Genomic DNA, 13,075 nt, shown 5'->3' with positions numbered 1-13,075 from the left:
CAGACTCATACAGTTTGTGCTCTTTCATGTCTGCCTGCTTTTGTTCAGCATGTTTTTGAGATTCATCCATATCATTGTGTGTGTCAGTAGATAGTTCCTTTTGATTGCTTGTACCCATGTTTAAGGGGAAACTAAGCTGTATGCTTGACCTATGAGGTCAATAGGCTAGGAAATAATGTAATTAGTGAGTTGGAGTTTTTCCCCCTCCCGTATAAGGGGAAAGGGATCCAGTGAAGAAAAAACTATTTTGGTCTTTACAATATGATTTTAAAATTTTTGTCAGAGCTAGCATTTATATTTGAAATATATCTTTGGAACTAATGCTTTCCTGGATACATGAATTTCACTCTTGGCAAGCACAGTCATTTTATCTTCCAAAGCTTCAAAAGGCACTCAGATTTGTTAGGCATACGTAGTTTATCATAACCAAAGGGCTTGCTTTACCAATCTGATGCAGGTACATCAGCAGTATTCTGTGGAAGCCAGCAGAACTCTTCTGATGAGTGGAATTGAGGTTTATTTGGAGACCTAAGTTTGGTCATAACTCATTTCCTTTTGGCCATATTGACTCTCTTTATTGTGGTGAAATGACCCATGCACTTTGAGATGCGAAGTGGGGGATATTAAACCATGAGAAGGTATCAAGACAACTTTGGAAAACTGGAGTTAATTATTGGGGAGTGTTTTAGGCTGGGTTCTCTAGAGAAGCAAAACCAGTAAAGCGTATAAATATATATATAGAGAGATTTATGTCAAGGAAATGGCTCACGCGGTTATAGAGGCTGGAAAGTCCCAAGACTGTGGGTCACACTGGAGGCGTCTTCTGGCTCACAAGCTGCAGAGACCAATGAATCCCAAGATCAGCAGGCAAGATGGCTGGTAAGCTGCTAGCCCAAGTCCCAAGAACCAGAGGTCAGATGAACAGGAGCCAGCTAGCTGCAGGATCCAGAGTGACAAAGCCTGTGAGCCTTGCCAGAAAGTCCACCTGTATTGGATGCAAGCCACACCCCCAAGGAAACTCCCTTTCAACTGGTTGGCTACTTACAGCGGATCCCATTGTGGAGGTGATCACATTATATCAGATCTCATCATGGAAATAATTATATCATTATACGACTGCCAGACTACATCATAACTGCCAAACCACTGAGAATCACGGCCCAGCCAAGTTGACATACAACCTTTAGCATCAAAGGGAACAAGAGAGAAAATCGTCTCAGGCCCAGCTTGTATTAGTCTTGTGTTAATCTGTTACTACTTGGAGTATATCGGTATGTGTCTGCCTGCAAGATTCACTCAAGGTAAATAGCAGTTTAATGTAACTATAATGTGCAGTCATTAGCCTTTCCATATCCTGTCTTGTTTGTTTGCATTTTAAAAAATTATTACAGAAGCAGTACTTGTGCGTTGTAGAAAATTAGAAACTCTAGACAAAAATAAAAACCTCACATTTCCATCCCCACCCCCAAAACCACTGCTGACAGCTCACTCGTGTCTTTCCAGATCTTTTTCTGTGCTTATTTCTGAAAAAATTTTTCAGCCGTAATCTTTGCTTTCCATTTCAGTGAATGTTTTTCTCATAACACCCAAACCATATTGAAATTAGCCCATTTGACCCCAAAATGTTATTTACAGCTGGTTTATCCAAACTAGTGCCTCATCTAGGATGACATGTTGCATCTGCACCTTTTATTCCTTGAATTTCTTTTAATTGAGCGTAGCTCCTTTCTGTGACACTGGCTTGCTGAAAAGGCAGGCCAGTCATGGCGTTTCCTGCTGGTCTGCCTGGTTTCTTCCCCAGGGAGCCCTTTAGCCTGTTTCCTGCTTGCCAGGAGTCGGAAGCTACATTCAAAGGCCTGGTGGATTCAGACCAGGTATTGCTGGCAGATTGTCTCATGGATGATGCTGCAGACTCCCGTGGCTCCCTCAGTGGAGGACACTCTGGCCCACATCAGTGATACTGAGATCCTGCTTTTCTTTCTGTTAACCTCTGAGATGGGGGGAACGTGCACGCTCCCTGCTATTTCATGCTTTGTGCGCAGGAGCAGCAGGAACACCCATGCGGAGTTTGGGAGGGCTGACTGCGGATGCTGCAGTGGGAGTGCGAAAAGGCCACACAGCATGGTAGATACAGGCAGTTTGCTCTTTTCCAGAAGGAAGGTAGGTGAGATGCAGGAACAGCATCTGAATTCAGAGCATAGTGTGAAAATACAGAGTAGTGTTAGGGTTCCTTATGATACCTTTGCCTGAGAAAGCTTTGTGACTTCACACTCTTCTCATATGCACAGTTTCTCATAAGCTTTATATCACCTGTGCAAATTAACAGGCACCTACAAGATTGGAGGTGGGGACAGGGGAGCAGGTGGACTTGGTAGAGATAGGATCTGGCCGTGTGTGTGTGTACACGGTGTTTATCACCACCGCCTCCGTCTGATTGCACATCTAGTCAATGTTACATCAAATGAGTGTGTGGGATAAAGTGGCATCTTAAAACCTGTACCTGAAGCATTTCTTCATTGTGTCCCTTCAGAGAGAATGCCCATGTGAGGTTTAACCTTGTATGTAATTTGTGACCATAAATTAAACAGAAAAGAGTTAAAGATGCTCTCAGTTTGACAGGAATTAATAGAACATTAGAAAATGTTTGGTAGGTTTGGACTTTGGGGGAAACTGATATATAAAGAGAATATTATATTTGTATGGATCTAATTTTGTCAGTGGCAACCCCGTGCGTGACAGAGTAGAAGTGCCCCATAGGGTTTTCAATGGCAGATATTTCAGAAGTAGATCACCAGGCTTTTCTTCCAAGGTGCCTGTGGATGGACTTGAACCTCCAACCTTTCAGTTAGCAGCTGAATGCATTAACCATTTGCACCACCCAAGGACTGCTTGCATTGGAATTGACTCAACAGCAGCTGTTTTTTTCTCCTCTAATTTTGATAATGGCAGTGCCTTCTTGTAGCTGCATAGGTTATTGACATTATTTACATGGACTTTTCTGCTGTGAAGTGCTGTCTTTTCAACAGTTTGGACTTTCATATTGGAAAATGTTGAGTATTAATTTTTAAAGTTGGTTGGAACCTACCTGTTTTAACTCAACCTGGACTCTTGAGCCTAAGGGGGAGACCATAGCATAAGTGTGAACATAGTGAACTAGATTGTCAGAATGGTTTTGGTAGCTTGTGGATCAGATTAAGTGGTACTCAGTAAGTACTTACAAAACAGAAATTGGTGTAACAAGTGGTGGTCTTTTTTTTTTTTTTTTTTAAGCAACCCAAAATTAAGCGAGTTCATAGCTTTTTTTCCTGATTTACTTGCGTTTTAGATCTGCAGGAGGCCCTTCAGGGCGGAGTGGACACCGGATGGTAGCCTGGAAGAGACAGTTGATTCTCTTTGGCGGTTTCCACGAGAGCACAAGGTGGGTGCCAGCAGCAGATAAGCCTGTCTTTCCTGGAGTTTGGGGGGCAGGCATTTAACAAGAAGAGCCCTTTGAGTGCACACGGACGACGACGCCCATCCTGTGAAGCCAGGGCCACGCCAGGGCCCTGCACTCTGAGAACGTGCACTTGGTTTGATGCCGTGCTGTCGCCATTATGGAGTTCACCATCCTTGTTGAACATGGGCCCTACACTTTTCATTCTGCACCGGGCCCCACAGATTATATAGTTGGTTCTGTCTCAAACTGGATTCTCAAATTTGGGCCTGGCTCACAATCCCTTGGAGGGCTTGTTCATTTCTGGCTCAGTTGGCCTGGGGTGGGGTCTAGGAACGTACGTTTCTAACAAGTTCCTGGTGATGCCAGTGTTGCTGGTTGGGGACTTTGCTTTCAGAGCCACTGGTCTAAAAGAATTAACAACCCCCCAACCCCCATGGTGGAAGCAGCCCCAGTCCAGGCACCATAAGGGGAGGCATCTGGTTCTCTTTTTATTTCACGTTTATGTTCAGACAGGCTGGAGTGGGCTCCCAGGGCCAGTTGGCAGGTTCTCTGATTGTTTCAGGCCTGTCATCTGTCTGTACAAATGCCTTCTTTCGTGCCCTTAGTTCTATGCAGAACAACAAGATGTAAGGTGAACAGGTTTACTACTGTCACCATCACAGTATGGTAATGTTCCCAGTAAAAAGTTTCAGACTGTCTTTACCTGGTGATGGCCACACTTAGCGTGCTCTTCCTCAGGTGTAGACAATGGCAGAGGAAACAGCGTCCTTGCTGTCCACCTCATCTGTGCTCTGCTTCTCCTCTCCTCGTCTTTAAAAATAGCTTTGTGATTGGTTTGTTAATTGTGGTGACCCCACACACATTCTTGTCACTTAATGAATCCATTTGTACAAGCGTCCTCTGATAATTACCAGTTCATGGAAACATCCTCGCACCTGTGTGAAGAAGGAAGCCTTGGGAAGGTCAAGGCTGGCAGAAGTTGTTGTGGTTTTTCACATTCCTCCATCTTAGCTGAGGAAGTGAGGTAGAGATTTGACTCAATTAAGGTTTCTTTATCTCTTCACGAATACAAAATATTTTCATTAGTTACAAAAAAACCCCAAACATATTGCTGTCAAGTTGATTCCGACTGATAGGGAATATAAATTCTTAAATGCTTTTCGGGGGGGGGGGTAGTTTTTTTAAAGTGTGGTTCAAATTAAAAGGAGTCCTGGTAGCTTGATGGTTAAGTGCTCAGCTGCTAACCAAAAGGTCAGTGGTTCAAACCTACCAGTGGGTCCATGGGAAAAAGACCTGGCAATCTGCTCCCATAAAGATTTAAAAAACCAAAGCAAACCTGTTGCTGTCGAGTTGATTCCAACTCATAGTGACCCTATTACAGCCCAGAAAACCCTGTGGGGCAGTTCTCCTGTGTTCTGTAGGGTCGCTATGAGTCAAAACTGACTCAAGGGCACACAACAACAACACAAATTCAAATTAAACAAGGAATGATTTTATATCCTTAAAGGTGTAACTTGGATATAGTGATGTTGATGCTTTAACTTGTGTCTTGTTCATATAGTTTACAAAGTGATTTTTACACACATTGTCTTAAAGGACAGGCTATTGGAAGGACAGGTTATAGTCTCAAGTTAAAGATGAAGAGACCAAGATGATCAGTAAGTAGTAAAACTTGTCCTCAAAGTTTCCAACGTCAGTTGACCACAGTCTCTGCCCTGAGCACCTAGTGTGCCACCCCCTGTAGTTCTGACGTCCAGCGTGTGGCGTTTGGTTGTTTGTTGCCACTTTGGATAAGAGAGCCTGGGCCATGTTTAAAAATTTATACCTAAGAGGTTGTCATTTGTACTCATTCTTGAAACTTAACAAATAATTATGTGTCAGAATACAGACATGGGGACTAGTGGATTTGTTGGTGCATTAATTTAGCATCTGCTGTGTGCGGGACAGTGAGTGAGAGCAACACTGCCCTTCTGTCAGTTTACAGGTTGTAAATTGAATCAAGTTTTATGGTAGTTTGAGCTTGTAACCATTTCAAAATCAGAACTTTTTTTCAAAGCTATTGTCTTTTTTTTAAATATTATTTTTGAAGTATTTCAAACATACGTAAAAAAGGAAAATACTAGAACAGATGCTTGTGTAGTACATCCATAAGAAATCAGTAACTTTTAAAAACTGATTCTTTTCATTTTCTTTGAAGCAGTGGCTCTTATCTTCTGTGTAGAATAGAATTTCTTTACTGAAATTCTGACACATGACACAGAGGTAATGGTGGAATGTAGTAGCGTTGTTAAAACCTCCGTGAAGCCCTGAGTTCTGGGTTTCCATGTTCAGAGCTGTCCCCCTCGTAAGATGCCCCAGTGGTGGGTGGCAGGCAGAAAGTCCAGGTCATGAAGATGCAGCAAGGCGAAGATTAGCTTTGTGCCAATTCGATTGTGGCAGTGATGGTCTTGAAGGTTTACTGCAGAGCTCCAAGCGTGGGAAATTTGAATGCAGTGTGCAAAAGAAACACCCTTTCAGACTTCTGGTCGAGTTCCTCACTCTTCTGTGCTTTCTTTTAATCTCAGTTTCACCCTCCTTTTTGGGTAGCTGGAGAACAGTCTCTCTCTAATGGTCGGATATGATTCTGACCGCAACGCCCCTGGGTTCTGCTCACAGCCATCTGTAGGATCCATGTCAGGACATGGCCGTCTGGGTGACCTGCTGCTCCCCTCCTCAGGTCCCCTCTGCTTGGACTCTGTACCACCTGGGTCCCAGAGCACCTCCAGCCATGCCCTCTGTGCCATCACCAGTGTCTGTGGGTTCAGAGGACTTGTCCCTGGTGTCTCTGTGTCACCAGAATGTGTTGCCACCATGTTTCCCAGTTCCCATGGCTGACCCCTCTTCTCTCCTCATCTCCATCCAGTGTCTTCTGTTATTTCCAAAATTCAGCCATAATTCCACAATGAATTAAGGAACTGGATGTAATTATTTACAAGACTGATTTTGTAAACTGTATAAGGATGTATTGTTACTTTCAGATTGAAAGGATTTCAAGTACAGGTAAATTACTATGCCTGTGGGCTAGCATTGTTTCTGATTTTCAAATGCAAACTCATAAATGCTCACAGTCCTTTTATATGAACCTAAACTTTAATTAAACAGGTAACTTAGTAAAAACAGTGGGAAATTTACCTTTCATTTAAATCAGGTTAAATCTTTTTAAAGTTCACTTTTGAACATACTACCTTCCCCTGATCATGTTTATCATCATGCCTTGTGTCACTTTGTCATAACCAGAGACTACATCTATTATAATGATGTGTATACCTTTAATCTGGACACCTTCACGTGGACCAAGCTGTCTCCCTTAGGGATGGGGCCCACCCCAAGGTCTGGCTGCCAGATATCCGTCACTGCCCAGGGCAGCATCATCATCTACGGAGGCTACTCGAAACAGGTGGGCATGGAATTTGTCTTTCAATCTGTTGTCTTTTCATTTTGCTAATAGTGAAAACTTCCATCTAAGAGCATACGTTAATCTTACACAAACAATTCACTTCGTTGACCTCTGGGGTTAAATTAGAACTTTAGAACTGGGCTAAGGTTAGTGTTAGTCTGCTGCTCTATAACATAATAACAAGGTGTTCAAAGGCCATGTTATGTTTTCGTCTGAATCCACTTGAAACTCTGCAGTGCGAGTAAGTCTGCGTTTGGAGGATTTATTCCTAAGCTACAGACACTAACTAACGTGGAGCATTTATTCCGATTATCTTTCCATTTGCGGCTGAGGGACGGTTTTCTTTTTGACTCTGCAAGTGCTGAGAGGAACGTGCTTATGCTGCACCGGGTATGCATGCATGAGTCTCCAAAGGAGTAGGGTGAGAAATGGGTAGTGTGCATTTAAAGGCAGTCCATGAGACTGGCTTGGCTGGAATTTGGAGGCCAGGAGGATTAGGAGAGCACAGGGCTAGGAAGGGCCAAATGTGGAGTGAAGGGAGCACGGGCACTGGAGCCTTGGAACACAGTGTGAGCGGAGGAGTGGTGTGAGCAGGCATACTAGGGGGTGGGAGGACAATGGGCTGTGCTGGCAGAGTGGGGCTGGAAGGGAAGAGCAGCTAAGATACCAAAAGCGTGAGCGAAGCAAGCCACGACAAACTCTTGTTGAGTAGAGGCCGAGACGGGTCGTGGAGGCCAGATGAGACGCCTGCTGACATGGTGGGCTGTTTGGGGTGGTCAGACCTGGTGCCAGTCCTGTGTGGCTGAGCAGGCAAGATGCCCCTCTATAGGATTCAGTCCTCACCAAGGAAGTTCCAAGCATGTCAGTCCCAGCAGGCCTGTGCTTTCCTACTGTATTTTCTGTAATTCTCATCTGCCTTCGTGAGAAAGCAGCCTGATCGATGTAAGACGTAGGCCCCGAGTGGGTGAGTGCTCAGCAGAGGTAAAGGGGCGTTGTCAGTACTGAGCCCCTCCTGCCTCATCGGTCAACGTCATTTCTCCTGGATGGTTTTCTTCTCCAGGTGGATTTTCTTGGGGCAGTATTAAGCAGAAGTTTTTGCAGTTGCTTAAAATGTTTATAATAAAGGTAACGACTACAGCATCAGGGTTTTAGTTTTCATTATTCTTTTAAGTCTCTGTGAGGAAGCATCACTTGCTGTCATGTGGCACCAGGCAGGGCTGTGTTGTCCTTTCCCTGTGACTCAGTGAGCAAGAAGTCCTGACCTGCATCCCGCCGTGCTTCTCCACCATCTTGTGTGGTACCATCCGCTTGAACCCCTCTCTCACCGTACATGTTGGTCTGCAGCTCCCTGGCTCTGACAGACCCCACCTCTCCCACCTCCACTTCCACAGCCAGTGGCCTGGCCTGTGGCACCATTGCCCCCGCCTTGGGCCTGGCTGTTCTCTCTCATATGGGCCCTCTGCCCCGTCTTTGTCTGTTACCATCTCTTCACAGCCCGAGTGGTCTTTGTACAATAGATGTCAGCTCGTAGCTTGTCTCACTGTGCTCAGTGTCTCCCAACAGTGTGTCATTTTACCCGGGACAACTCTGAGCTCTCCTGATGGCCTCGACCTGGCCCTCTGTGATCCACCTCTCTCTCTGTCTCTCTCACTTCCTTGTCCTGCTCATTTCCCTGGCCCACCCATCCCAGCCTTGCTGCCTCTCGCTCTCCTGAACACTCTGAGCATGCTCCCAGAATGCCATAGCTGTGGGACCCCCACCCTCACTTTCTTTTGCTCTCTGCTCAAAGGTCCATCATGGAGAGGGCTTCCCTGAGCACCCCGGGTCCAATGGTATTCCTGCCCTGTGCTGTCTTATTCCTCATACCACCACGTACCTAGCCCCCTGCTCTCTGTCACCCCCAGGTCAGGTGTCCTCAACCACCCTGTGTCTCGATCAGACTGAATAGTTTTTGGAGACAGCTGTGTTGTTTTTGAAATTGGTGTTACAACACTTGATACATATCTGTCTCCAGTGTCTTTGGATTCAGTTAATAGTGTATTAGACTGAAATTTACGACTAGAGGAATACTTTGAAGACAAGTGGATTGCATTTCTGTGGAAATCGCAACACTTCAAGAAAGGAAACTGCTGTAAAAGAAAGTAGAAAGCTGTTGGGGAGTACAGGCCTGTTAGCTAGTTAGCAAGGGTGCAGCACTCCCATCTTACGCCGTCAGCTAGAGTGGTGCCCTGCTCCGTTCTGTGCTGGCAGTGACCACCTTTATGGAACCCGTGGCATGTGTCAGCAGAACACCTTTCTTGTCTCTCGAGGTCTCCAGGGAAGTATTTCATTGTCAGAATGTTGCAGTATAAAACATCCTTCCTCAGCCTGTTGCTTCTATGAAGGAAGTACTGCTGTTAGCAAAACAACAGCACAGTTCCCCTGGGTAGATGTAGTGACACTACTGACATGACTCCCCTTCCTTTGCAGAGAGTCAAGAAGGACGTGGACAAGGGCACCCTGCATTCAGATATGTTCCTGCTGAAGTCTGAGGACGGAAGAGAAGGTACCTTCACTGTGCAGAAGGAACCACAACTCGGGGGTGTCTGCACATTGCTGGTGGGGCCTCTGTCCCATGGGCTGAGCAATAAAAGCCCACTGTCCCTCCTCACACAGGGGCTGGCAGTGAGCGCCACGGGCCACCGGTGATGTGTGGGCATGCTCCATTCACCCCGGAGCAGTAGACCCACACACATACTTCAAGGTGCCTCAGTGCTGGCCAGGCAGGATGCCCTTGATAAGTCAAGTCTGCCCCATCTGCATGCTCAGAAATGGTGGGAGGCATGCTCACCCTGTGTGAGGGTGCTTAAATGGACTGACCCAAAGACGTCGACGGTATTAGGCAGCGTTAGTACTCGGCATTCCCTTTGTAGAGCACTGAGAGGGCTGGGAGCTGGTTATTACCCCCAAGGTATTCGCTGCTAAGGCGAGGTTTGCCTGACAGGTGAATGCTGAACACGAGGGGCTCCTGGCTGCTGGGGGAGGGTCTTTGGTGGTCTCGGGGAGGCTGCATCCAGCCACAGGCCACCTGCATAGGGCAGCGCACTCTTGGGGTGGGCATGGCCACAGGGACCAATTGGCTTCCTGAGCAGCACTGAGAGGCAGCCAGGGCTGGTGGCACAGCTTCTTTCACAGGACAGTGGTATCTGCAGCTTTCTCAGAAGGATGTTCCGACACGGTAGCGGCTCTGGAGGGTGTGGTCAGGGCCTCTTTGGTGCCAGGCCCACCACTGTGAGGGGCAGAAGCAGGCACGGAGAGCAGAGGCACTGGCTCTGAACACAGCCGTGTACTTAATGGACACTGTTTCTTGCTCCTTGCCACTTCCTCCTGCTTTCTCACCCTAGTTCTGTGTTCTTCTGACAGGCAAATGGGCGTGGACGCGAATGCATCCCTCGGGAGCCAAGCCCACCCCAAGGTCTGGCTTTTCCGTGGCCATGGCCCCGAATCATCAGACGCTGCTCTTCGGAGGGGTGTGTGATGAGGAAGAGGAGGAGACCCTGGAGGGCGACTTTCTCAATGACCTGTACTTCTATGACACTGCCAGGAACCGCTGGTTTGCGGGGCAACTCAAGGTAGCATCTGCCCCCAAGGAGGTTCTATTTTGCCAGAACAATGACTGTCAGACACAGATGACATGCAGGACCCGCAGCTTCTACTTCCATCACATGTCAGGGCTGCTTTCCTCCCAGTAAGGTGGTCTGGGACTTCAAACCCCGTAAGCACTCATGGAAGGGGGTCTTCCTGTCTCACGGGACATTCCCAGTCCAGAGTGACAAACTGTGCCTGGCCTTGAAGAGAGCTGTCGTCTTTCACACTTTGGTGGCCAGTGATTCATTGTAACCCCGTGGGGCGTTGCCTGACTGGTCCACCTGCCTGTGGGCAAATGGTGGGTGTCTGTGAGCTCCAGCATGGACTTCCCAGCCTGTTGTCATTGGCATTTGTTGGTTGATTTTATTTTCCCAAGGCAAGTGTCCTTAGGGGCAGAAGGCTTCATCTAGGGTGTCGGCGTACTTCTCTAGCCCATTGTTGAGGATTTGGGGGTCACCAGGAGGGTCCCGTGTCCAGTGCTTGGTGCTAGATTGAGTCCGTGAACTAGTAACCAGTTTCTGTGGAGTCATCTTCGACTCATGACCACCCTGTGTGTGTCAGAGTAGAACTGTGCTCCATACAGATGTCAATGGCTGATTTTTCAGAAGCAGATTGCTAGGCCGTTCTTCCAAGGCACCTCCAGATAGACTTGAATCTCCAACCTTTCTAGTGCATTAACCGTTTACACCACCCAGGGACTCCTCGAGTTCATGAGTCAGGCTTGTTTTCTCTGGCACTTCGATCCCAGGTGCCTGCTGCCGAGGGCTCCCCACCATACCTGCTTGGGCATTCCTCTTCACTGGTAGTGGGATTCTGTACTGTCCTTCATCAACAGGAACCCAAGACTGAGAAGAGGAAGCGGCGGCGGGGCAGGAAAGGGGAGCTCAGAGGTAGTGATGAGCAGGCAGGAGAGGAGCCCAGCCCCCAGGAGCCCCTGGAGGTGGTCCGAAAGGTGACTACTGAGGACGGGACTGTGATCACCATCAAGCAGGTGCTCCCTGCACCAGGCGTGGCGGGAAGGCCGCCATCCAAGGATGAGGACGATGACGGTGCAGAGGAGGCCGGGGCATCCTTGGTTGCACCATGTCCCCGATCCAGCGCCATGCTGGCTGTGAAGCATGGGCTGCTCTACGTCTATGGGGGCATGTTTGAGGCAGGTGACCGCCAGTTCACCCTCAGCGACCTCTACTGCCTCGACCTACAGAAGATGGATGGATGGAAGGCCCTGGTGGAGATGGACCCAGGTAAGTGGGTGGCTGGTACGTGAGTTAGAAGGAGAGCTGTGTGAGTGGTTGCCTCAGGTGCCCACAGCCGCGTCTGCCCACATGCTGCTGACTCACCACCCATTTGCTGGGCTTCTGTACTCTCGTAGGGTCTTGGCCATTCACACAGTTGTCCCCTGTCTGTGGCATTAGAGACAGTGCTGGCAGGTCCTCTCACAGGTCACGTGTTAGCCCTCGATGTAACCTGTGTGAGCCCCTCAGGTGTGTCTAGGGTACTGTACAGGTGAATCATTGCAAACAGGCTTCCTGGAGTGTTACTCTGCAGAAAGTCCGAGCCTGCTCTTTTATGCACCTGAGAGCTGCCCTGAGCAGGAGGCGCCTTGCTCCAGCAGTCTCTGGGGCCCTCTAGTTTTGAACCTATGGGCCTGTTTATTATCTTATCCAAAGCTTTAGCTGTGTCTCCTTAATTCTCACATTCCCATTTTTTTAATAGAACCAGACTACTGCTGGACCCAAGTGGCTTATTCATTTTCTAAGATCTGAGGCTTAAAGTAGAATCCACACGTGTAGGGAAAGGCACTAAGAATATTCCTGATTTATAACACCTGCGACAGGTGAGGCAGCTGAGCATCCTGGGCAAAAGCAGTAAATGTCAGATTGTCTTTCCCTACAGAATGGGGAGTTTCCTGTTGGGTTTGTGCCACCTCAGTCTTCGCCTCATCCCTCAGATCCAGGGCAACAAGCTGTTTTCTCTGAGGATCCAAACATGCCCGGGGTGAGGGGGTTCTCCTGGGATATTTCTTTAGTGAGAAAATAGCATCCTGAGAGGAAATGGCCAGGGGACATTTGAGTCTTCCCTGACTTCTGGCCCTCGCTGATCAGGTGTCTGTACTTTTACTTCTGAAGACACTCAAGAGTGGTTGGAGGAAACCGACACAGAGGAGGAAGGTGATGAGGTGGAGGATGGAGACGACGACAAGGAAGAGGAGGACACAGGAGAGGGGAGCAGCGAGGAGGGCTCAGGTAACTCAAAGTAAAGATGATGCAGGTAACTGTCAGAGGATGATGCAGGTAACTCACAGCGAGGGGGGCACAGGTAACTCACAGTAAAGATAATGCAGGTAACTCACAGCGATGAGGGCACAGGTAACTCACAGTAAAGATAATACAGGTAACTCACAGTGAGGAGGGCACAGGTAACTCACAGTAAAGATAATGCAGGGAACTGTCAAAAAGAATGATGCAGGTAGCTCACAATGAGGAGGACACAGGTAACTCACAGTAAAGATAATGCAGGTAACTGTCAGAGAGAATGATGCAGGTAACACAACGAGGAGGACACAGGTAACTCAC

General features: G+C 47.7%; 1 protein-coding gene across 1 annotated transcript in view; it reads left to right on the top strand.

Moving 5' to 3' along the window:
• The window catches only part of KLHDC4 (kelch domain containing 4), a 38,639-nt gene that overhangs the window by 21,624 nt on the left and 3,940 nt on the right, over nucleotides 1-13,075 (top strand). The window contains exons 6-11 of the mRNA XM_004377799.2: nucleotides 3,326-3,418; nucleotides 6,713-6,872; nucleotides 9,342-9,417; nucleotides 10,275-10,483; nucleotides 11,335-11,743; nucleotides 12,629-12,745. Of these exons, the coding sequence (XP_004377856.1) occupies nucleotides 3,326-3,418; nucleotides 6,713-6,872; nucleotides 9,342-9,417; nucleotides 10,275-10,483; nucleotides 11,335-11,743; nucleotides 12,629-12,745 (1,064 nt within the window). The remainder of the gene's footprint in view (nucleotides 1-3,325; nucleotides 3,419-6,712; nucleotides 6,873-9,341; nucleotides 9,418-10,274; nucleotides 10,484-11,334; nucleotides 11,744-12,628; nucleotides 12,746-13,075) is intronic.

The sequence above is a fragment of the Trichechus manatus genome, unplaced genomic scaffold, assembly GCF_000243295.1.
Source record: "Trichechus manatus latirostris isolate Lorelei unplaced genomic scaffold, TriManLat1.0 scaffold00053, whole genome shotgun sequence".
Taxonomy (NCBI): domain Eukaryota; kingdom Metazoa; phylum Chordata; class Mammalia; order Sirenia; family Trichechidae; genus Trichechus; species Trichechus manatus.
This window is presented reverse-complemented; position numbering and strand designations above follow the sequence as displayed.